Consider the following 26,347-nt stretch of genomic DNA (forward strand, 5'->3'; position numbering starts at 1 on the left):
TTTATAGAAAATGTTATATTTTGTGTTCACAGAGTGTTTTCCAGGACAGATTCTTTGAGAGCAAAATGTCCTTCTGTTTTATTCATATGTAAATCCTAATTGTGTTTTAACTCCTGACAAGTTGTATGTTCTGTAAAGGGATACAGATCAGCTAATAATTGGAGAAGAAAACTGTGTCATGCTCATAATAAATCCAAGGAATGATGGGGAAGGAGCCTATGAAGCTGAGCTACATATAAAGATTCCGCCTGAAGCAGATTACACTGGGGTTGAACGCAACAACAAGGTAAAGTAAAATCAAGATGTTAGGGATAATGAAGCAGACAGCTGAGAACAATGATAACCTATACAGGCTGTACCAGCTGAAAGCAGCACATAAAGAGGTTCCTTTCAGAAAGGGAGATTCCATCAACTCTCAGCTATCCTTGCTGACACAGCCCAAAGTAAAGATAAGCCATGCCTCCAAAAGATGGGAAGGACAGGACCATTCTGTTCAGACCCAGCTCAGGTTCAGCTCCTTGCCATTAACTTATTTATAATGACACAAATACTGTCACATTTCTTCTAGTAATAGAAGTATTCACATAATTCGTATTTTGAATCAGTAAACCATGTCAGTAGCAGAAAGTAATATTACCAAATTCCTTTAGTGCTTCCAACCCAGGATCCCATGGTCCCAGCTCCCAGCCAGAGTTAATGAGCCCTGCTGACCCCCAGACACTTGGACATTGCTGTCTCCTCTCACAGCACACCAGTGTTTTACCATTATTAAGGGTGTCCCAGTCTCCAGTATCCTGAACAGTTGGACATTAATTGCAGTATAAGATTGACAAAGTTGCTTTCCCTTGTTGTCAATTATTTTATATTATGAATGGACCAAAAATGCAATTAAAGTAAAATGTGCCAGTGTTAACAGAAGGACTAATGTTGACTGAAGTCCTGCTGTGTTGTACTGAACATGCATTGTTTTTCCTTTTTGAGTCTGTTTGTTTTTTTAAGAGCAAAGATGAAATACTATCCTGCAAACAAGCAGAGTGTTCATGTATTCTGTGTTGGAGAGCAAGCCTGAATTGCCTCATCTGCACATATATCTCCCAGGCTGTTGCAACATGAGCCTGCTTTTTTCTGTTAGTGCCTGGAATGTTCAAAAGGGCCTCAAGGGTGAGAGTGGGAGAAAGCAAGTTAATTTCCTTTCTGAAGGCAAATGTTTTTAAGGAAGTTGAAAGTAACTTACAAGGTATTTCCTTATTCTCTTTCTGTCAGTGACTTTATTAATGGGCTTCTAACCTAGTTTGAAAAAAATTACAAGAAGAATTAATACTGTCATCAAAGATCATAAAAATTCTCTGCAACCTCACATCTCAGAAGTATATCTTAAAGACACCAGCCTTTTCCTACTCCTGTTCCTTTTGTTCTCTTAGCAAATCCTCTGGTTTTTTGGACTGTAATCTATGAAGCTAAAGTTCTCTTTAATATGCTACAAATGGTTCCCTTTTTCCTTTGTTCCTCTTTAGAAATCTTTCGCTGTTCTTTTGGATGTTACCAAGGTGTCAGAGAAGGCACTAATTCCAAAACCCAAGCATGTCTTAGCACATATATATTTATTTAAGGACCTGGGGGTGGGAGCAGACAAGAAGCTGGACATGAGTTGTCCATGTGTACTCCCAGCCCAGAAAGTCAAATGTGTCCTGGGCTGCATCAGCCTTCCAGTACCTGAAGGGAGACTGAAAGAAAGACAGGGAGAGACTTCTTACACTAACATGCTGTGACAGGACAAGGGAGAATCAATTCAAACTGAAAGAAAGTGGGTTTGGATTAGATACTAAGAAAATCTTGGCTGTGAGGGTGGCGAGGCACTGGAACAGGCTGTCCAGGGAAACTACAGATGCCACATCCCTTGAAATGTTTAAGGCCTGGTTGGATGGAGAAATCTGGTCTAGTGGAAGGTGGCCTGTCCACAACAGCGGGGGGTGAAACTGGATGATTTTTAAGGTCCCTTCCAATCCAAACCATTCTATGCTTTAGACGAGAGTGAAATAATTCTGAGCTTTTTATGATTATAGGAAAAATTTAGTTTTATATTGCCCACACAATAGACTCATGGAGAAAGGAAGGAAAGAATACATAGGAGATCCTGGCACTTTGGAAGCAATAAGAGAAGCTAGGATGAGTTGAGAAGGAGTTTTAAAGTTAGAATAATTTTTCTTTTGAAGACAAAATTTTAATAACCCAGTAAACACAATACAACTACTTCATTATTTTCAGATTTTGGGGAAGATAAAAATGCCTTTCTGACAAATCCAATTCTGAATCCTTGTAGATTTATAAAAACCTGCCTTCCTTTTCTCCACATTTACTTAGCTCACTCCCACGCATAATTTATTTCATATTCTTTGCTTTTTATACTTCATTCAAAAAGATGTCATCATGTTCTTTCTGAGAAGGATCAAAACATTAGTCCTACTTGCTACATAATTTTCAGTGTCCTTCTGCATTTCAAAGACCATTTTCACAAGGATTACAAATGACACTGAAAGAAAGTTTATTCTTCCTATTGTTTTTAAACAGTAGATGTATATTTCTTTAAACTATGTTTTTTGCAATATTATGGTTCCATTAAGTAAACTAAAATATTAATTTCTAAGTGCCTTTGGAAAAAAATTGATTCTGTAAATTTCTTCTAAAATATTCTGCATGTAAATTCTTCTGTTACCAGGATGACCAAATCCTTAGGGGTCATATTATCAATGAGTATGAGTATAAATGAGAGGGACTCAATTCATTCAACTTACAGGGCTTTCAGCAATTTGAACTGACAAGATAACAGAAGAAATTATAACACTGGATTGCAGTAAACACTGAGGTATATGGAAAAAAGGTCTGCAGGCACTTTTTGAGACATGGACTACAGGTGAAAATTACAGTTTTCATGTCAGTTGCAGCGGAGTCAGCAATTCAGTTCTTATTTATATGTTTGTGTTGTATCCTGGCAATGGGGCATCTGATTGCTCCTGCAATATACCTAATTTAATGCAAACCAATTTCAGCAGACAGGTAGATTTATAGTAGAGCATATTGCAATCATGTTCTTAAAGCTCTGCCTCTAGGATTGCATTTCCTCTTGGCTGCATCCATGTTTAAGTCCTTTGTGTAGCTGTTTTTCTCCAAAGTGCAGAATTCCTGGTATTAAGGCAGAGATGAGATTCTCCTCAGAGACAACAAATCAGGTAGACTAAGACGAGAATAAATGAAATGGAATCAGCTGAATAAATCACTTGATACATTTCTGATGGAACTGAAATATTTGTAGAATCAAATAATTCAATTACACTGTCATAATTTCAAATTGACTGTATTCATAGAGGATATTTCTCTATTGTGGGGCTATTCTGGATTTAGTCTAACTAATAAAGAAACATACCTTAAGTGCTTAATAAAGAAACACCTTAAGTGCCTCCTATCCAGCCCTGCTTTTTTTTTCTTTATTTCATGTAAACAATGTATTGTGTTATTCTGTATCATTTGAATTGCACTTAGAAGCTGATGATGTCAAAAACTTAACTGAAGATTCACTTGCCTTCTACCTCCTCCCTTCAGCTTTATCAATATAGTGTCTGACCTGCCTCAGTTGGCATTATCTGACCTGATTCTGTAGAATATTGCACACAGACTGTGCAACTGCATAAAAGACGAACGACATTTTGCAGAAATGTGATCATATGCAAGTGGAGATGCAAGTGAATATGTGTGATCTTAAAGTTTGAGGTCAGGGACATGATTTTGGAGCTTCAGTAATTCCTGCAGATAGTGACACTTCCTTCAGTCAAAAGCTGAGGATTGAAATATAATAAATTCAAATTAAATCACATGTGTTTTTCACTAGTTGCATTGTGGAAACACTGAGAATGTTCAGAAACCAGGTAAATAAGAAAATTACCACAGCTTCACTAGTTCCTGGAAACCTATTGGCTTGCTGTAACTGTTCATATGCAGTAGGTGTGAATTTACTGAAATTAGCTGCAATTAAGAAAGTATAACCACTTTAATTACCTCATATTTCCAGCACTAGACCCACAGACAATATATACTGCTGTATGGTACATTTTTACACTACAGCACTCACTAACATGACCGTGTGTTTGAACCCCCAGCCACTGCCTGAATACTGTGCACTAACCCTTTGCTCCATGATAGAGATGTTGAACAGCTCAATCCTACCTTAGTAGCAAAAGCTGGGACTCAAATTCTTATGGAATAATAAGTAAATCAGGCAAATACAAAGCATTAACAGATACATGTTATGCACCAATACCATTATGTATTTTGGCAGAACTGCCTCTGCTCAGGCTGGAAGCTGCAGAGTGGTGAAGATCACATCCAGTCAGGTATTGCAGTGGATAAGCTCTGTGCCATTTCCCCCATGCCTTTCTGAACTAAAGCATGGCACTCTTAAAATGAGAAAAAGACCTGGAACATTCTCGTCTTATATGGAAATTCTTTGACTTAGTACATTGTGGCTGGCTAGATGAGATGTGATTTGAGCTTGGTGAAGGCAAAGACTACTCTTCATACATTAAGTAGATACATACATACAACTAGGAGATGGTACCTAATCCATCCCCTTTTCCTTAGAAAATAAAATTGGAAGGTGATGGTAAAGAAAGAGGAAGTTTTTACTTGCCAGCCTGTTGCACTTTACAGTTGGGGCATCAATTAGTAATTCATCACTATAACCACAAAAAAGTTTCAAGTATGTAGGCTGCCTGGATTACTTAAAGCAATCAGTTTCTAGTTAAAATGCACCCTGGGAGCACACATGATAATTGTTGGGGTTTTGCTTCTGCTCAAGACTGCCAAAAATCCGTGTGTTGCTACAGAAATGTGAATTGATACCAATATCAGGTAGAAAAGCTTTGTGGCAAACCCTTCCATCTGGCTGAGTTACATGTGAATGTAATTTACTGAAGCTGACAACAGTATGTGTACAAATCTCAGCTCTTGCTAGCTTAATTTTGCTGTTTTGTATTTAACCACCTCAAAAAAAGGTGATCAGTGCAAAAAAAAAAAAGATGGCAAATCTCATTATGGAAAGATTCTACCACAGCTGATCCTTTGTCACATCTTCATACTGCACAAATTAGCTTTTGTAATGCTGGTCAGATAAATTCTGCACCATTAATCATTTTTAGTCTAGGAACATAGCCTCAAGATTTCAGAAGAGCTACTTGAAAAACTCCTCTATTTTTCCAGCCTTTGAGGGACAAAAACAAGTGTGATACAGGCTAATTTACTTTGTGCTGGTCTATGATACAGCATCTTTAAAGAAACCACCAAATATCTAATACAAATGAGTATTTATTTCTAACTTTTAGACCTCAATTTCAACCCCTTTCCCCCAACAAAAGCAAAACTATAAACCCACACATCAAGATCAAATGGAGAATTTCCCAAACACATTTGATTCCAACTGTGTTAACACTCTCTTTTCTCCCATGTGTTACTTGCCACCTCTAATTAACCAGCTGGAAAGAGTGTAAAAATGCTCCCCTCCCAACCCTAGAGAGGCTTGGGAAGGCTATTAGTGCACTGGACATGCTGTGTAACAAACTTGTTTCCTCCTCACAAACTGTAAAACTGTCAGTGTACAGTGAGGTGTGTGCTGAGGGCATGCTTCACATGGGCTCTGTCTTTTCTTTTAATCTCAGGAAGTTACGAGGACAGCATGTCCATGCTGGCTTTTACAGATAGGGCAAATTGGTACAGAGGTTTCCCAGGTCTTTTTATATAGAGGGCATGAACTCATTCACACTGCTTTATCTGTGAGAATCACAAATGAGCAGAAAGGTAATGCAACTTGCTGCATCCTGCTTTTAGAAAGCTGGTTGACTTCTGCACATACATGGAAATGCCTTCATTTACCGGAGATGTCAGAGAGGAAAGCAAAAAAAAAAAAAAAAACACACCACATTTTATTGCTTTGCTTTATACTGTGTCTCCTAGCTTGCACTATTTTGTAGCTGTACCTCCTTTTGTAGAGTTGTTTTGTTTACAGATGGTGTTACTAGTGATAAAGATTGCTATAAACAACAAAAACCTTTATAACTGATAATGTGAAAGTCTATCTCCTTTGTTGCTAGTTTATAAACACACATAGCATGTGTTTATAAAGCTAACAAAAAACAGGTTATGTTTTTACAGAAGTATTTAACAATCTAAGTATTTTATAACAGATTGGAAAACAAAGATCTAGAATTGATCCATACTCAAGTTTTGCCAGTGTCAGAAATTCATTATAGAGATTTCTTGTGATGGATAACATTGTAATTACTGTAAGACTTATTCTTCTCACTTAATTTTGTCTACTCTTTGTTTCTCTGTTGAGTCGTTATGGCTATAGGAATGATTCACAACAACAAAGCAGTATGGTAAAACTAGACATAGAGGGATCTCATCATGATTCTTAAGGTACTGGGAAACTATCCTGTTTGTTTTTCCCCCGGCATCAATTTTCCTCCATTGTCTGACAATAACGAACTAAATGTTTTGATAGTGCTCTAAGCAGGTGTCTGAAATTAAAAGAAAGGTCACAGTCAAAAAGGCATCACTTTCCCAACTGGATACATTTCACTGTGATCTCTGACCTCTATATTGGTGTCCTTTTGTTGCAGGCACTGCGTGTGTTGAGCTGTGATTACAAGATGGAAAATGAAACTAGAATGGTGGTTTGTGATCTTGGGAACCCCATGGTGGCTGGCGCAAACGTAAGGGAAAACCAGATGCATTTACTGATTTTTATCTAATTGAATTTTAAATGGGAAAAAATGGAAATTTATTCAATTACCAGAATGTGTCCCATAAGCAGCACATAAACCAAATTATTTACCTGGACAAGAAATTTTTGGTGTAATAAGAGGTAGAACTGTGCTTCTAAAAAACTAACAATTTGTTTTTCTAAAAGATTAATTATGCTAGAATTTGGGGTTTATGTCACTCAAAGAAAGTGAGAGTGACTCAATTTATCACTATCATTTCATTAGAAGTTGCACTAGTATAATGAGAATTCCAATCTATAATGTGATCAGTTTATTTCTCCCTTTCAGTATCCTCTCTACTTAAAATACATAGATATATGTATAGTAAATGACAACTTTGTCAGCCTGATTGTCATCTTGAGTGCATAAAGGTTGTCTTATCAGTTTATATCACAATTTATATCAATTAAAGCATGTTTGGAATAAACATTTGCTTTAAATTTATTATTTTAATTCTAAAGATTTTTCTAAGACAGCCTCTCATAAATCATACTACACATTACATGGAATGAGGGTAGCCTTGCTTTGGGACAAAAGCAGAACTGTATAATAACTGATGATGAACACTAGATTAGGATAAAAAATAGGTTTGGAGTTAAAAAATTCCACAATTGTAATTCTGTATCCCTATGTCATGATAAAACAACCCAGAAAATCCCTGAAGTGTTAAATCCAGGAATGTTCAGCTATGGATGCTCTTGTAGAGGAATTTAGTATTTCCCATAAATTCATAAGTTCTATGAATATTTAACTAAAAGAAAATAATCCAAATATTGATACTTGGATAAAAACTGTCCTAATAAAAACAAAGCAGTCAACAGCATAAACATGTATCAGGAATAAATAACAGTTTTTAATTGAAAACTACTGCTGTTTGAATTTCATATTGGACCTATGGCTTTGCAAAGAAACCAGAGCAAATTTATTTAATAATTTCAAAATACCTACTAAGTTAAGGTTTATCCTATGGAAGAGGAATATTTCAATCTTCAGCCTCTCTATACAGGGGGGCTTTCCTGGCCTCTTTTATTGTTGAAGCAGTTCATGTCTGACCCTTGATAGAAGAGCCAAATGGGTCACATCATTGGAGATTGGGACTAGAATAAGTTTCTTTGGATCTTTGGGAAAGCCTCAGGTCAGCCATACAAGTTTAGAAAGTGAGTGAGGGCAGGTATCTCATAGAGTCATCTGCTTGCATGGCCACAGGCAGTCCCAAAGATTCTTTGGGACTACATGGAGATGGAAACCATTGAAAATTAAACTCTAGGTGATGGTATCTCATAGAGTCATCTGCTTGCATGGCCACAGGCAGTCCCAGAGATTCTTTGGGACTACATGGAGGTGGAAACCATTAAAAATTAAACTCTAGGTGATGGTATCTCATAGAGTCATCTGCTTGCATGGCCACAGGCAGTCCCAGAGATTCTTTGGGACTACATGGAGGTGGAAACCATTAAAAATTAAACTCTAGGTGATGGATCTCCTGGGAAGAGCAATCTTCCTGATGAAGATCCTTCTACATTTAACTACTTTGGACTAGAAGTCTGAAGAGATTACTATAAACATTTTCTGGGAAGGTAATAGACAAGAAGGCCAAAAGATTTTGTAGGTTTTGTTTTATTCTGCTTAATGAAAATCCTAAAAAAGTAAAAGTAATTGAAAACATTTCTGAGGAATGGAATTTTCATAATGGCATGATGGGATGCAATGACGGGCCAAAGCATGAGACAAATTCCAATTCAAGGCAAATAACTTCTTCTGTTGAGAAGACAGCAATTTTACTTATATGGCTAGTAGTTTCCTAGTTAGTGTAAAGGCAGAAGCAAATTCTCAAGATACAGACAGAAGTGGAAAAGAATATTGTGGGTGATTGGGATGCAGTGGAGTGGGGCAGGAGAGCATAAAACCTCTTGGGCTGGAAGAGAAAAGGAAGACCAAACACAAGATACATTAACTTGTATACCATAAAGGAAATCTTTGTCATTTGCATATTGTCATAAGCATAAGCAATGGAAAGGTCTGAGTGTAGAGGTGTTAGACTACAGACCCTAATACTCCTCCCTTTGAATCCAAAGCCCTGTTTCCATATCATCCTTCACCCAAAATGCTAGCACTAGCAGTGTGAAGACTTCAGGAATGCCATTGGGTGGCCACTAAAACATTACTACCCTCGCCTGTCTCTCTATGCATTTTCACAGCATAACTAAGACTTCTTTTCTTCAGAATGAACACTAGGACTGCTCTAGATTACCAGATACTCCTAAAACAACTACTTCATAAAGAGAGAAGTAGCAGAGTAAAGCAGTGGGGTTCATAAGGTATTCAAGGGTAAATTATGTTACTTTTGTTATAAAGTAACATATTTGTTATTTTATAACAAAATAATCCAGCCCTTTAAAATTGAGGCATACAAAGGTAGAGCATTACAAAGCCAGATGGCAACACTGTTTGCTTAGAGTAAGTGAAATCTTAAATCCTAAATTTATCTTTGAAGCCAGCTCTCCTGGAGGCTTAGTAAAGGTGAAAAGACTTGTGTTTTTTCAGTCCAGACATATTTGTGATGGCAAATGTACTTCCAAAAGCAAAATACCAGCCCTTTGTACAAATTGCATAAATCTCAAATGTTGCTCTGATCCATTTCCAGTTTTGCAAAACAATTCTGCTCTGGCAGGAGATCAGTTATTCTCCAAATACTCAGTCAGAAAGGGACTCTTTGTGGAAATTTTGAGTGGGAAGGAAGGGTTAGGTCAAAATGGAACATTCCTAAAACTCCTTAGCTATTGAGTCACCTTAATGACTTGCCAGCACCCTGAAATCCTAGAATTTTTGAGCTCTTGAAGATCAGCTTCTGAGTATGAGGGTTATGTTGAGATTTTCTAATATAATCCATGTGATATTACTGCAGCAGACTACAGGGTTGTCTGACACCTCACATCTTCAAAATACATTATGTCATCTATATCCTTAAAAAGAATTGGTAAGGAAAACCTCAATGCCAAATGGCCCAGAATGCAAACTAAATGTCTGACAACATCATGCTGGCAAAGATTGCTCAACATCCTGATTTATGATGCTGAAATGGATCAGACTGACAAGCTTCCTCATGCCTGTTCAGTGGCATTAGCAAGTGAGAAAATTCTAGTAGAAGAATCTGGAAGTTTATAGAAATTAATATAAATATGATTAGAAGACTGGAGGCTTGAAAGATCTTGCCTATTTCTTGGTACGTACTAAACTGATTCTTCAAGAGTGACAGGTTTTATCTTTATTTAGCACTGTAAGACACCTAAAAATAACTACACCTCTGTCTCCCAAAATACTCCTAAATCCTGTCAAACATAATAGGTTAAAACTTATTAGTAATAGCAGAAGTGTCATGTATTTCAAAGATACATGATATTGCAAACATGGAAATAATGCAATTTTAATTAAACATACTTCAAAAATTTAAAGTAAAAATAAACTATTCTGCTAAAATGTATATCCTACTAAAATAAGTTATATGCTCAAGCAAGTTAAACTCCTTTGGCCTCCTTGGGTTTTCAGCAAGGGCATATAACATCCTTGCCCCATTATTAGTAGCAATGTCAAGGGTTACTTGACATTAAAAAAGTCATATGACTATACAAAGACAACATCTGCAACTTATTAGAGTTGTACAGTAGGAGTGTGTTTCACTATTAAATAGAGGGGTAAGCCTCAGGGGTGTAATAGATCATCAGAACTGCAGTTCATGCCTGCTCTGTCTGATGAAAATTTTATCTTTGGTACATCAAAAATTTTTCTGCTATAAGTGGAAACAAATTTATTTAGACTGGTTAGTAAAAACAGTAAAAGAAATGGTGAGTTTAATATCTGGAAATTTTTGTCCAAAAGACAAAAGTCATTATATTTTTAAAGGTGAATGGAATATCAATAGAGTCGCTAATATCATCTCCAAAAAGTGAGTTTAAAATTAAAAAGAGCTTACCTCTTCATTCCAAGTAAGCTATTCAACTTTTGAGTATTTTAATGAGCACAGTCTTTTCATTGGAAAAATTTTGCTTCAGGAAGGAGAGATCTACTGTAACTATGACATTAAGATAATCACAGTTCAAAGATTTGAACTCACCATTCCATTTATGATGACCTTATTGGTTCAGCATGAGTCAGTTGAAAGTAGTTGAAACGTGTTAGGTAAGTTTTGTTCTGGTAATGGATTGTGTTGCACCACTGCAAATTAAAAAATACAATAATTGAATTAAAAAAAAATTAGTGGGCAAAAGGAATTGCTTAAACATATGAAATGACAACCCCAGAGGAAAATTCCTTGTCTTTAATGATGTTGAATTTAAGTACCTATATTGGTGTGTCCTGTCCTCTTGTTAACAATGTTTCCTGAAATATTCTAAGGAAACTATGCCGAGCAGACAACCTTTTTTCCCTCCCTCCCCTCCCCCAACCCCCAATCTAGTCAGACATTGGCAGAAATGAGGGCATGATGTACTCATTTCCTGATGCCTTTTGATGAATTTCTCACGAAGATTATTTCTCTACATGGAGAATATTTCTGTGTGTTACTATCCTTTTTAAAAATGTAATTACAATGTGCGTGTTGTCCTGCAAAAAATTCTGCCATCAGGCCAGATGGAAGGTAGAGGGAGAGTAAGAAGTTGTAGGAATTGCAAAATTCACATTTTGAAAATTACCAGATTTAAAATGTGCAGTTGAAATAATTTTAAAAATAATTTAAACATTGCAGTAGAATTTAATTAATTTAACATTGAAGGAAGATGGCATCTCCTGTTACTCACCTGCCACTTACACACTGGGGCTGTAAATATGTCCAACGAGAGACTTACAGAGACCCCACCACGGGCTATTGTATATTCTTTCTCTAGTTAGCCCTTCTCTCTTCTGAATAGACTTGATCTGCTTATCCCTGCTCTTCTTGCAAAGTAAATGGAAATTGTCAAAGGAAGGAAGCCAGGTCTACTTAAACACAAGGCAGCACCAGTGGAAGCACTTACCTCCTTTAGTTTTGGGAGCTGTGCTGTTTTACTCTCTCCTCTGGTCAGTCACTCCAAGTTGTGGCAAATTGAGCTGCAAATATAACTTTGAAGCTGTATTCCTCTTAACAGAACTGCAATGAAAAAAAATCAAACTAAAAGTAAATTAAACTGCTGCTAATTTAGCCTGAGGTGCTCAGTCAGCCCCACAACACCTAAAGCAGCAGTGCAGAGCTGCCAGGTGCAGGGCCAATGCAGGGAGCAGGAAGCCCTGCAGACCCAGGGCTGAAGGCACGCATGGATGGAGGCAGGGATGAGAGCTGCCAGACAACTCTTATTTTCTTTTGGCTAGGCAAAGCAAAGCAAACACTGTCTGGATGAAGAAGGGCCCACTGCTGTGTTCTTGGGAGTGTGCTTTCCATTCCTCTGATCTGCCCTCTCTCCAGCCAAATTTTCCATCTGGTGACGTACAGAGGCAGGAGGGTATTTTTCCTGAGAACATCTAGATGATGTTATTTCATACTAATTTTGAAAAGCAACAGTATCCAGTATAAGTCTGTGAAATGCAATGTTGAACAGTACTGCTTTATTGATTTTGAGAGATAACTGTTTCTAATAACCTGTTGTTTTGTTTCTTTCTCAGTTCTCCACAGGCATTCGATTTTCTGTTCAGCATTTTGAAAATTCAGATTTCAGCATCAATTTTGAGCTGCAAATAAAAAGGTTAGATATTTTATCAAGAGCATGTTTATTTAAATTATTAATTGGCATATGAAGTTTATTTTATAATAAGGTCCCTTTTAAATATCAGTAATTATTTCATGGGCTTTCCAATGGTAGTTTATGTCAGGAGAGTTTTTGAAGTTGGAGCCTTATTAGCTGTTAGGAAAATCAGTCTTGTTGCTGTCGAGGCAGGATGGGAATGAATATATTCTGACTCAGAAGGCTGCTGAGAGTAAAACTCTGATTTATTCAAAATATACCGCTCTTATACAGAGCTTAGCAAGGATAAAATCTATTGGTTCTGAAGTGAAAACAACTCAAACCATTGGTGCAGAGTGCTTGATGCACAGTGATAGAACTTAACTATAAACAATGTGAAAAACAAGAGAGATAAAAAATTATTTACATTCTTTCCCAGCACTTTCTCAGACTTTTTGCCTGGCTAGAAATTCTCAGTTTCTTTCTTTGACTGAATCTGAGACCCACATTGTCTTATTTTTTTTAAATTCAGGTTATTCAGGTATTTCTTTAAAATTCAGGTTAACTGATTTTTTAAGCACCCTCTGCAGATTTGCCAAATTTGAACTTTATTTTACACTTCAGAATTAATAAATGGTAAACACTTCGTAACAAAGGTGAATATGTACAAACATATGCTCTGAATTAAACCAGAGGTGCTTCTTCTTCACAAAAATTTAGAAAATAAAAGGTAAGCAGTTAAATTCTGCTCATCAGATTTACTGGCATGGAGAGAAGTGTTTCAATTTGATGCAGGTGAACCTTTGTAATTTTTCCGTTTGATTCCTCCCCATTTGTGGGCTCACTCTAGAATCTTGTGTTTTATACTGAGCAGTACTGCTTCCACAGATACAGAAAAGCACAGAGTGAGGTGAGTTAGGATAACAGCAAACCTGGGACCTTTTCAGTAGGTGGAAGGGCTTTTCTGCTCCATCTGTCCTCATCGAATACACACTGGAGTTCTGTATGGGGCCCTCTCTGCCCCACACACAGAGACTTAATTGCTAATGTCTGGCCTTTAATGAGGGCCTTGATCATGGTCATTATGGTAAATAACTGAGACATTTGAAATGTTTAAGTCATGTCTCCATAATGTAACCCTTGAAAGGAAAAAGTCATGCAGAAACTCAGGAAGGGCACAGCAATGCCACAGAAGTCCACTAGGTGCTTGGTCAGGCCTCAGCCCTCTCCCTGGAACCTGGCTAGGGATCATGCAAGCCTGGATATGAGCTGCTCTGGAGAGAGACACAACATTTACCTTGTAGGTCCCCTGTCCATGCCACTTTTCATTTCTTAATGCAAGCAATAGTTTAAAATGGTTACCCACAGCTCATGTCACTACCCTTTTCATGCTGTGAAACTGGTGAGGTTGAGAACTTTTTTGGGTAGTTAAATTGGTCTAGGTAATAAGAGCTGAATGTAGATAATGGCTTTTAAAAAGTGACAAGAATTTCCTGAGGAATAAGTCTGAACTTCAGGAGACAACAACACCTCATGCTTCCTCCATGAGTGTGACTCTAAAACGTAAAGGAAAGAAATGTCTTGGGCTACAAAATGGTACGAAAATGCTGAAGAGCACACAGCTATTTAAAAAACAACAAAAAAGGAAAGAGTTCAGAGTAAAATTTCTTGCATAGGGAAGGCACCCTACAGTTAAAACTCACTGCTTTGTACATTCATTCACAAGCAGCAGAACAATTTGTGTGTTTCTGTGTTCTTAGTGCACAGGCAAAAGAATCCTAAAACAAAAAGGGAACAGCACTCTGTGAGGAAAAAGAGGAAATTGCCTAGATGGAAGCAAGAATACATCTGAATTTGAGTTCTACTTTAATTTATTCAAAAGAGAGGACTTTCATTTGCTTCAAAACATCAAGTGGAAAATAAATACTTTGCTTTGCAAAACTGAAGTTCATTGCTTATAAGAAACAAACAAGAGTCTGAGTAATGTCTTGAAATCTGATCCCTCTTCTGATGTGGATGTTGCTATCAATTATGTACCCCTTAGGGAGAGAGATGTCTTGGCACTTCTATTTAAACTAGATTTTCTGCTCTAAAAAATGCCATAAAGCATGAACAAGGTTTGACTACCAGATATGTATGATCAAAATCATACATAGAGCATACTTTCCATAGAGTATTTCAACTCTATGGAAAGTAGGAAAAGTAGGCAAATTGGAGAGCAGCTTATTCTAACAAAGTAGTGGTATAGTAATTCTTACACTTTAAGCAATTTTTGTACATTTATACTCAAAACAGTGGCTACTGAGGATAACATAAAAGTTCAAATAATGTTTGATGGGAATCTGCATTAGTTTACAAACAAATTAGAGCTGCTCTTCATTTTAGCAATCTGTAACCAGAAAGCCTGGATCAAAGCAGTGCTGTTCTTTATTCCTAAGGAGTCAGTCACTGGGAATGCTGACCTCCTCTGAATGTTTCCAACTGACTGATGCTACCCAGATGTGATAACAGCAAACTGGAACAGCAATAGAAACTTGGTGTGCATGGTGTGAGGAAGGCCACACTTGATTGAAAAGAAAAAATCCAAATTTAGTGTCATTAGTCTCATAATTAAATAAATTCTAAGTCTGTAATTACTTCATTGTCTTCATGAATTTGAACCTACAAACCTTTCTTTATAGGAATGGGCTATAATCACTGGAGTGGCCTTTTGAAGTAAGAGAAACTACCTTTATTATTAAGGATTTGCAATCAGAAAAGACAATAAGATGAGTGAGAGCCCTAGATTTTTAACACAGAGATCTGTTTTCATTACTAAGTGGTTTTAAAATTGTAAACACTTCAGATAGGGGAGGGAAGAAAATAAAACAATGAAAGAAACAGTTGATCTTGGTTCTTTTTCCCCAAAGACTCAGTCATGCAAAAGTCACAAGTTTGGAGAGTCATAAAAATAAATTTTATTCTAACAAAGCCTTTCTTGTTCATTAACACTGCCTTCCTCCAATGGATCAAACAAACTTCTATTCTATTAAGATAGTTTTATCTATACAGATAGCCAATTGTACAAGACATTCTGAGCCAAATAAATTTATATCATCTTATTCATCATCACAGGATTCTTTAAAGGAAGCTTGACTTGAAGATATTATTAAATATGTGATGAGCTCAAATAATATCCAACTTAAATACTAGTGTCCTATAAGACTGAAGAGTGCCAGTAGGAATCCCATTTTGTAATATGCCCAGTGGACCTTGTGTGTTGAGTGATATGAGAATCTAGAGTTCTGATATAAAACTTTTGTTAATACTTGTACATCTTTTTTCCAGTTCTAACAAGATAAATCCCACCAGCAACTTAGTGAACCTCCATATCAACATCAGTGCTGTGGCTCAAGTACAGATCAGAGGGTAAGTATCCAGCTATTTCAACTCATTATGGTAACTACTTTTTTACAGGATCTTTCTGCATATAATAATCCCACAAAGTGAATCTTTTTGGCCTTATTCATCAAGGACACCTGGGTCTCACCCCTGCAAACCTTGTAGGCTGGAGAGACTTATTGAGTGTCTGCAAAGACATCAACCTAAAGAATCTCACATTGTAGTAGCACCAGTTAGAGCAAAAATTTTATTTGGGCATTCAGATTGTGCATGGATGTTACTAATATAAAATATCTGTTCAAATGTGTAGGTCTTCTTGTGCAACCACTTGGACACTTAACGTTGAATACCACACAGAATCTCTGCTTTTATGGCTGGAAATGTGAAACACATTATGGCCAGGCATGTACTAATAGAGAGCAGAGTGAGGATTTTGGAGAAAGGAATGAGTAAGAAATGAGTTATAATAAAGTGTTCACTGACACGAAGTATACCAAAATTAAACAAGCACAGTATATAATCAAAGATTATAATTTCTAATTCTGTTTTCATAGCTTAGTTTTGGAAACTATAAAATGCAATTAGGTAATAATTGCCACCTGAACATGAGCCAGCACTGTGCCTATGTGGCCAAGAAGGCCAATGGCATCCTGGCTTGTATCAGACACCTCGAATACTGGATCATTTTTGCACCCCTCACTACAAGAAGGACTTTGAGGTACTGCACCAAGTCCAGCAAAGAGCAACAAAGCTGGTGAAGGGCCTGGAGCAGCTGAGGGAGCTGGAGATGTTCATCCTGGAGAAAAGGAGGCTCAGAGGAGACATTATTGCTCTCTACAAATAAATGAAAGGAGGTTGTAGTGTGGTGGGAATCAGTCTCCTCTCTCAGATAACAAGTGACAGGACAAGATGAAATGGCTTCTAGTGGCAGCAGGGGAGGTTCAGTTTAGATATTAAGAAAATCTTCTTCACAGGACTTGTCAAGCACTGGAAGAGGCTGCTCAGGATAGTGGTGCAATGACTATCCTGGGAGATACTGAAAAGACATGTAAATCTGGCACTGAGGGACATGATTTTATAGAGAACTTGACAGTACTAGTTTTATGGTGGGACTCCATGATCTTTAAGTTTTTTTCCAACCTAAATGATTCTAAGATTTTATAAGAATATTAGAGTGCCCTATAAAATCTTGGAACTAGACTCCTATTCTGGCATCCTGGAGGAAGTCAGGCAGATTTTTAAAGCAAATAATTGCCCCCAATGCTTTTTGTCTGGGATATTAGATTTCCTACATCTCCTTTTATGAAACTACAACACAAAAATATCCTTAGCCGTTATCGGCTCTGGAGGGGTTGAACAGGAGACACAAGGCCCAGATTCACTTCTACAGGTAGGCCATGAGGCTTGACTGATGCAAGAGGGGTAGAGATCTCTTATGTGATGCACCTCAAGGGGCTGCCTTAGATGTAAACAAATAAAAATAAATTTATTTATGTTTTTTTTAATTCATAAAAAATTATTTATTGTTGTCACTTCCAAGACAATATGACTACCTAGTGCTAGCAATAGATCAAATAATTTCGCAGATCACAGAGAGCATGTTTTCTTCTCTAATATACAATCTGTCTGCTCTAATCTGGTCTAATATTCAGTCTAAATCTGAGAGATTTTAAAAGGATTTTTTCATCATATCTTGTACGTGTATTCCAGGTTAAGAAGACCCTAAAACTAGTCAGGTGGGAAAAAAAGCTGGCAGTCAGCAACTGTGTGGATATATGTTAATTATTTTATTTCTGAAAAGGAGATTTTATTTCTGTTGTATTTCTTTACATACACCATGTTTAATAAGATCAGAAGTGAGACCATTACTTCATTTTCTGTAGGTAGTGGTGATCTAAGGAAATGAGCTGGATAGAAAGAGAGGTGAAAAATACAAAAGGTGTAATACAGAAGTAGAGTTTGAGGAAAAAGAAATCAAAGATGTTATTTAATGGTCTACAGATGTGTGAGAAAGTGTTGGGGGTCAGCGGCTGCCAGGTGTTGCCATGGGTGAACACCCGGGCTAAGGAGTGTCTGGAGTTTCGGGCTGGAACAGTTGTAGTTACACACACAGGACTTCCCAGTAAGGGTTGCTTCCAGTGCTGTGGATTCTATTGGTTTTTTTGTGAAGTCTCTCCTCACTTTAATGAAAAAGTCTTACAAACTTTTTTGTTCTTTGCAGACTCTTTGGAAACTTTGCCTCCATCATGCTTTTTCTGTGCCATAGTGTGTTCCTTTCAATGAAACATTCTATAACGTGTAAATAGATAGACCAAAAAATGACCACAAAATCCTCAGTTCTTACAGGCTTGGTGATAAGTGGAAAAAGTTGCTTGAATTGCTGCCTGCAGTTCTGAGAAACGGGTTATTAAATACAGAGGAATTACTTAATTGAATGACTTCCAGTTTCTTTCCTCTTAAGTATTTTAGTTTCCTTATTAGCTATAGCATTCTCAACTGCTTGGTGGACAGATTTTGCTAATTACTCAGAGATGCTAAAACATGCAGTTCCAAGGGAATTGCTCACTCTTCGTAGATAAAAATAAAAGAAAGACTCTGTCCACATTTGGACTGGAAAATACCTTGCATTAGTTTCTTTACTTCTCTTCCGAGAATTGCACAGACTGGAACTAAATGCATCACACATTTTACTGAGGAAAAGTAACAATTTATGAAATCGTGCATATGCATACATGCAGATATACTTGCACAGTGGAACTATGCAAATACTTCTATGAGGAAGAAAGAAATCTTCTTCAATAGCCTCTTTAAAATAAAATTAATATCACTCCTTAGAAAGTTCAATAAGCAGTTGTTTTGATAACTAAGATTTGATTATTCTACTTACCTTTCTTTGTCTATAAAAATGTGGGAGTTTTAGTATTGTCATTGTTATCTCCCACTGCTGAAAAAGCACCAGAGGAATTCAGGAAGGAATTAATTTGGATGGAGAGGATTTGGAGCTGGCAGAATTTTTATTGTCTATCTTTATATAAGTCTTTTCTGTGGGCCATACTTTGTTTATTTTATTTTTCAGTACTCCTGTTTCATGATAATTATCGCCTAAAAGTCTAGGAAAAGTCCTTGTCTAATAAATCATTCAAATGTTAAAAATATTCTCAATTAAATGCAAAATAAAATAGTGAAAAGAGTGGATTTGTTTCTCATTTGACCTAATTTTGCTACTTTAATGTCAATAGCAAAAATCCTCAAAATAACTAAATTCTGTTAAAATAAATATTCTTATATATGCTACAATAATTTTAATTTAATGTCTAAATTTATACTTTGCATTTTGTAATTCCATGGATAAGAATAATTTCCTGGCAGTGCAATAGAAAACACTGAGTTTTGAAGGCTCATGTCTTCTTTTTTTTGGCTCTGTGCAGTTTCTGATTTGCAGGTTTTTGTGGTAGATTAAGGGTCTATGTGTATTGGCTTTTGTAACAACACTCTGAAGTTCCTATTCTCCAACAGAGAATTAGAATTTGTATTGGAAACATGATGACTTGTGAAACTTAGGCTAAGTACGTAATCAGAAATTACTTTTTTAATGAATACGTTGAGTTTCTTTTATTATTAAGTTTGGCTTGTGAATTTATCTTCTGGCATACTTGATGGTACAAACTGCTGGTATTTTGAAGTCTGAGGAGTATTAAGAGCTAGCACAATACTCCCAAATACACTGAATTTCACAAAGAGTTGTGCTTCAGCTGGATGGCATTAAGCTGTTCTCTGGGATTTCTTGCTGCTTTGAGAAGCTGTATACTGTAGAAAATTTTCATTCATTGTATATGACATAAGAGCTGTAATCAAGAACAGTTTGTTCCTTCCAATAGTATTTTTTCAGCATTTGCAACAAAACCATCCAATCTTTTCTTCAAGGGGCAATCTACAGCAGGGCTACTGCAAAGTGTTTAACATCAGTGCCTAAAAGTCCATTATGGCATTCAAATTTTACACGCTAAAAATTAATGATTGTTTTTTAGCAGTTTTCTGTTAGCAAAACTCCAGCATTGGCAGAACCAACACTGAAATGTTATGGATTTTCTTTCAGCTAAAGACTCCATAAACGAGCAAAACTGAGAGCTGACCCTGGCAAAGAAAGGGTAATACCATTTTAGCACCAAGAGCTACACACAGTACTTGTAGGTGACAGATGTCTGTGGCAGAACTGACCTATCATGCTAAAAGAAATTCTTGGGATCTGATTTCCCAACTTCTGAACACCTGAGTGAGGTTTAGTTGGCATCTGAATGGAACCAGTACAATGAAATTCTGGTTTTTATGGGAAATAAAATGTTTGTGATTCAAATAAAAATGTTAATGGAAGACTACTTTCTTAAGGTCAGATAGAGAAGAAAAGGAAAAATAAAAAAGCAGCTGTAAGGATGTCAAATATTAAGTCACTGTTTTCTTTGTTTATATTTTATTTATGTGTTGCAAGTTGCACCAATATTCCAGGGAATGCTTTAACTGCCACTTTGTTTGCAAAGCAGTTGGAAAGCCTGGAGCACTCTTTTAGAGTCTAGTCCTGAATTCTGTTTCTCAGTACACCAATTTCCATTATGACTTTATGGAAGTCACAATACCTCTGTTTCCCATCTGTAAGATGAGATAGGATACTTTGCAAGGTTTTTTAAAGGAATAATAAGGTGTTACAGAAATTGACAATCTGATCAGTCAATATCTAAAAACATATTCTAGGGAAGAAAGATGCATTACATTAAACACCTATAGGCTTTAAATGGAAATAGAAAAATACATTTATTTACTCTACTTTTGTGGATAATGTATTCAGTTATCTTATCAGTGAGAATGATAAAAATGCCCAACAGATTGGATTCCTCTCTCCAAACAGAGCTACACCCTGGACTGTCTGGAAAGCACAGTCCATCACAGGAAGTATGGCACTAAATGTGCACCCTCAGTCATTTGCAAGGATTGGGTAGTATGTCATGGAGGCATTGTAGCATTCACTTCACCTAAGTCTAATTAATGTGCCCAAACAACAAGCCTTTGAGGGCTCAGGTTTTTATAGTGGTCATCATTTTGTTCTAAAACTACTGCAATCAGTCACTGGTAACAGTTACTGTTTTAACCTGTTTTGTTTATTACAGAGTGTCTCACCCCCCAACAATTATTTTGCCTCTTCATAACTGGGAGCCCAAAGATGAACCTACAAAAGAAGAAGAAGTTGGTCCTTTAGTAGAACACATCTATGAGGTAAAAATTATGTGTGTTGCCACAGGGCCTCACACTGCCCCCACTGAATTACTGATGAATTTGGTTTATTGTCTTTATCTGTAGCTAGATAAAGCCACAAATGTAAATACTCTAACTTTAGCACATGACCCAAATTTAATCTGGGAATTCACAGCCTCATTATCTGTTCATGTGAGTGGAGGGGATATTAGTTTTGCTAGGAGTCTGTCTTAGATATTTAAGGGATTTATAAACATTTTGGGTGTTTGACAAGAATTAAACAGTACTTAAAAGTTCCTTATAATCAATGTCAAGTATCTTCTCATTAGAAACTGTACATGCTGTGCACTGGAAAAGATGTTTTCTTTGACATTTAGCTAACTGAATAAAATAATGTAGACATACATGTAATTTGTTACCTCAGGAAATACTCTGTTGAAAACAACTCTTAATATTTGAAGTACACATATTTTTACCTTGTATTTTTGTTGGTTTTTTCCTATGGATGATTCATCAATTAAAAGAGTTCAGCTTAGAAAAACGACATTGGGTGAACTACATGGAATAGAAGCAATCCTTAGAATCTGATGGATGGCTTTTATTCTGGAGGATAAAACAGGGGGCTTCACATATGGTTATAATTCACAAACTAGCACTCAAGAAAATATAAACAACTGAATTTAATCAGCAGTGTAAGTTTACCATTTGCATGACAGTAAAGTATAGTGAATACAACTGTAAAATACAAATTATCATTTGTGAATTCCCCATATTAACACATTTCTCTAAACTGAAAAATACTTCAAATCATCCTGTCTCAAGCATTTGGATTGTTTGTGAAATTGTATTTGTGACTTCAAATATATTAGAAGAATTACAGTGATTACTTACAGTTACTAAGGAAATCAATTACATGGTTTATATCAGCAAAGCATACAAAAGACCAAGCAATCTCCCAGAAGATATAAGATTGAAAGGGTTTTTTATTTAGTTGTAACCAAAGGTCATCAGTCACAAGAATCCTGCAAATTAAAAAAAAAAAAAAGAGGTTCTCACATCTCTAGGAACTTTGTGTAAAGGCCCATGGTGTTCAGCTTCTTTAACTATCCAAGACCAGTGGCAACACATGTCCAGATTCTTGTTGTCATCAATTATTTTCAAACTCTAAACTGATATAAGGAAACTATTTTAATAGCCTATGTTTCTAAACTTTTATTATTTCTATATTTCCTCATTTTTCCCAGGAAAAAAAATAATGTCTTTGATATTAATTTAGGCAAACTGGTTCCTTCTTTTGAGAAAATCTAGATTGAGAATGTTGAAAATATAGTTCTTAACCAATGAAGCTAGTTTAAGTTTTGCTCTACCTTCCATTCTTGTGCCCTGGAATGTAATTATTTTGTATTCTGAAGTTTTGGCTACTATTTTCAAGTATGGTCTGTTAAGGTTCATTGTTCATATTTCTGTGGGGTTTATTTGCTAGTGTGTTTTGGGTTGGGATTTTTTTATATTTTTCAAGATAATTTCAACTCTTCATATGTAGAAAAAAATGGAAAAGGTAATGGATTTCTTGAACACACAGACAGAAAAGACTGTTCTCTCAGATTTGCCATTGGCTTTGTGACTAATGTGGAGATGATCTCTCCTACCTTCTGCAGATGCTCCATCAATAAAGTGATATTAATAATATGTAATAGTCTTCCCTAAATACTCTAAGGCTGTGTCCACTAAGAATTTGAAAATACCTGAGTGGTAGTTGCAATATTTTTTGTTGTTTTTACTGCCTTAGAAAGTACTGATCATGTTTCTTCAACAGCTGCACAATATAGGACCAAGTGCCATCAACAATACAGTTCTCCATGTTGGTTGGCCTGTGTCCAGTAGAGAGGAATTTCTTCTTTATATTCTTCACATTCAGACACATGGACCATTGCACTGTCAAACAAGCTCTCCTATTAATACAATGCAAATAAAGGTAAGCGCTTTATTTCCCTCCCTTTCTTCATTTTGATTGGGTTTTTTGCCTACACTTCACAATGAATGGAACTTGGGAATTTTTAACAGTCCAAGATAATTCTCCTGGTTAAGAAGCAAGATATAGATAGTCTATAACATTTCTAATGTGAGTGTTGTGTTGCTTGGTACATATTTGGTTCCTGTACTCTTTATATGAGGAGAAGGGTGTGCTCAATCCCGCTGTCGATGCTACCAACAGAGATGTTAAAAATGGCCCTGTCCCAGTACCACCACTGACGAACACCACGTATCACCGGTCTCCAACTGGACATTTAGCCATTGACCATAATTCCATGAGTTATCACACAGCCCATTCATTATCCCCTGAGTGCTCTGTCAGATCCATGTCTTTCCAGAACAGAGACCAGGAGGTCATCTGGGACTGTGGCAGATGTTTTGTCCAGGTGCAAGTAGATGATATCAGTTGTCCTTATCCACCAACACTGTGACCTCACCATAGAAGGCCACCAAATCTGTCAGGCACAGTTTGCTATTGGTGAAGCCATTTTGGCTGTCACAAATCACCTCCTCATTTTCCATGTGCCTTAGCATAGTTTCCAGGAAGATCTGCCCATGACTGGTTTGGGCACAGAAGTGAGACTGACTTGTCTGTAGTTCTGCAGGTTTTCCTTTTTCACCTTTTTTAGAAATGGAGGTTATGTTTCCCCTTTTCCAGTCAGTGGGAACTTCACCTGACTGCCACAACTTTTCAGATGCGGATAGTGGTTTAGTTGGTTCATTTGCCAGTTCCCTCAGGTTCCATGGATGTATCTCATCAAGTCTCATGGACAAGTGCACCTTCAGATTCAGAGCAGGCAGTTCTTCATTCTCCCTTTTGTGATTTGGGCAGTGTGCCTGGAGCATTTGCCAGTGAAGGCTGAGGCAAGAAAGTCATTGAGCACCTCCTGGGTAACCAGGTCTCTTATTTCCTTCTGAAGATAACTTATATTTTCCCTCACCTACCTTTGAGTATCCATAGAAGCTTTTCATATTTTTTTTAACATGCCTGGCTGCATTTAATTCTCTTAGGGCTTTAGCTTTCCTAACCTGATCCCTGGCTGCTTGGACAATTTCCTGTTTTAAGATCTATGTTTGTGATGGCAGATCCCCTCAAAAGAGCTTGGTTTGGCTCAAAGTCAGAAGATTAAGCAAAACACAGCTCTACAAATTATCCCATCAAAAACAAGGTATCCAATTTATTAAGCATGACTGATTCCAGACATTTGTGGAGTAAACAACACTTCTCATGTTTAAGCAGTAGCCTGTTAAACATCTTTCAGGGAGAGCTGCATTCCAAGTGCTAAAAATGCTCTGTCTCTTTTGCATACGAGAATTGGTTTGAGTTCGGTATGTTCGATGAAAGGGGAGACAACTTTCTAATAATGAGGAGTGTTCATAACTTAAGGAATTACGAGTCAAGTCTTTAGCTCGAACAGACAGAACTACAATGTGTACTTTAAAAGGGTAAAGAAAAATTGATGTCTACCAAATACAGTATGGTAGAGTTTTTTGTTTCACCTGGGAAACCAGAGACATTGGAATTCCACCCTTTTATTTAGTTCTTTAGAGAAAGAAAAAGCAAATGTGTGATAGGAAACAGAAGACAGAAAATGTCTGTCCAGTTTATTCCCAAAGCACAGCAAGATTTGAGACAGGGAATTTTTTCTACATATCTTTTCTACCTAATTTTTCACCTCTTTTTCAAAAGTGGTGAGGAGGAAGAAGCTAAGGTGCTGCATTTGTACTTGCAAGCCTAGCTTCTCAAAGTCACTGATCAGATCACAGACCACAGCAAGCATGTGAAAAGCAGTTCAGAATTCTCCCACGCTAGCCACTGTGTTCTGTTTAAGGTTGAATTAAGAAGCTAGGTAGAATACTGCCAGTTCTTACTGACATTATCAGGCAATGTATATTTTTTTATTTAATTTATTATTTTAAGAAATTTGCTCTTCCTTCTCCTACTTGATAATGATTGCATCTGTTACATTAAAAAGACTTAATTCTTGTGAAGATTGTGAGAAATTTTCCTGTAATAATGATCTATCTGTTGTAGCAGAATATGGCTTTAGATGCACAGTTGTTATGGCAATAAATTAAATATCCTTTCCTTATTTCAGTTTTCAAAGCATTGAACAGTATGAATACACAAATCAGTTTCAAATATGTTGTGCTTATCTATTGCTTCAGATGGCAAGAGGACACAGAGATAGTCTTCTTCAAGTTTTGTATAAACAATGTGATGCTTAGCTCAAATTTCCAAATAAGGCTAAGGGCATTAAATGCCTGACTTCTCTTGGATATCCGAACTTACCTCTCTTAGGGCACTGAGGCATTTCCCCTTTGAAATTACTCAGATTGTTCTGTTTCAATCAAAGCAGTATATTCCTCCCCACTGCTGAATTTCTTGTCTTGTAAAAAAGTTTTATATGAGCTTTGTTGTCTAGTCCACAAAGATAAGTCACACCTATGCACACATGGGGAGACTTTTGTTTAGGAACTTTTCTGTAGCTTATCTTTCTATGAAGAGAGTGAGGGATATGAAAAGATAATAAAATTATGAATCTTGAAAAAGGTGTAAAAAGGAGCAAAAGTACTTATCAAACATATGGAATGAATTCCAGTGCAGAAGAACTCAGAACTCAGTACACTAAGGACACTCAGAACTCAGGACACTTCAGTCTGCAAAATAGGTGACTAAGCACAGATATGATCCTCAAAATGAGTAGTGGCAGGAAGAGCGTGGGTGTGGATTGACTGTTCTCTGCCTCTTCCTGCACAGGCACTGGAACATCTAATGAAGCCTGGAGAGCCAGAATCAAAACAAGCAAAAGGAAGTGGTGGTTCATGGTGGCAGGTCTCAGGTGTCTGGAAATTGTGGCCAAAGGGAAGTAGTCAGGGTTAAAAGTTTACATGATTCTAAGAGAAAAGTAAACAAATTCCCAAAAGAGAAGTCCAGTGAAGATTAGCAAATGGACACAAACTTTATATAGATAAGGAAATCCCTGATCTGAAAACATTTGGAAGCCGAAAGTTATTAGGAGAGTATTGTGTATGCATGCCCCATTCTTACTTGCTTCTTACTTTTCCTAAAGGCAGTTGTGATGAGAAGAGGGCACAGTTAGATTGCCTTTTGGCTTGAGACAAATTCCTGATGAGTTGTTTTTTCTCCCAGACTGATGGGAAATCATTTTTAGGAAACCTGTA

The 26,347-nt window shown here is 36.8% G+C and overlaps 1 protein-coding gene and 1 long non-coding RNA gene across 2 annotated transcripts in view; one reads left to right on the forward strand and one right to left on the reverse strand.

The window, feature by feature from the left end:
- The window catches only part of LOC146768142 (uncharacterized), a 33,135-nt gene extending 18,453 nt beyond the window's left edge, over window positions 1-14,682 (reverse strand). The window contains exons 1-2 of the long non-coding RNA XR_014951075.1: window positions 11,822-14,682; window positions 1-11,024 (exon numbers count right to left, since the gene is read on the reverse strand). The exon at window positions 1-11,024 is cut by the window's left edge and continues 18,453 nt beyond it. This is a non-coding gene — a long non-coding RNA (uncharacterized LOC146768142). The remainder of the gene's footprint in view (window positions 11,025-11,821) is intronic.
- Window positions 1-26,347, forward strand: part of ITGA8 (integrin subunit alpha 8) — a 111,710-nt gene that overhangs the window by 53,758 nt on the left and 31,605 nt on the right. Inside the window, exons 20-25 of the mRNA XM_031503826.3 lie at window positions 139-286; window positions 6,669-6,761; window positions 12,444-12,523; window positions 15,830-15,910; window positions 21,043-21,148; window positions 22,944-23,102. Coding sequence (XP_031359686.2) covers window positions 139-286; window positions 6,669-6,761; window positions 12,444-12,523; window positions 15,830-15,910; window positions 21,043-21,148; window positions 22,944-23,102 — 667 coding nt within the window. The remainder of the gene's footprint in view (window positions 1-138; window positions 287-6,668; window positions 6,762-12,443; window positions 12,524-15,829; window positions 15,911-21,042; window positions 21,149-22,943; window positions 23,103-26,347) is intronic.

The sequence above is a fragment of the Lonchura striata genome, chromosome 2 (assembly GCF_050655825.1).
Source record: "Lonchura striata isolate lonStrDom1 chromosome 2, ASM5065582v1, whole genome shotgun sequence".
In the NCBI taxonomy this organism is placed as follows: domain Eukaryota; kingdom Metazoa; phylum Chordata; class Aves; order Passeriformes; family Estrildidae; genus Lonchura; species Lonchura striata.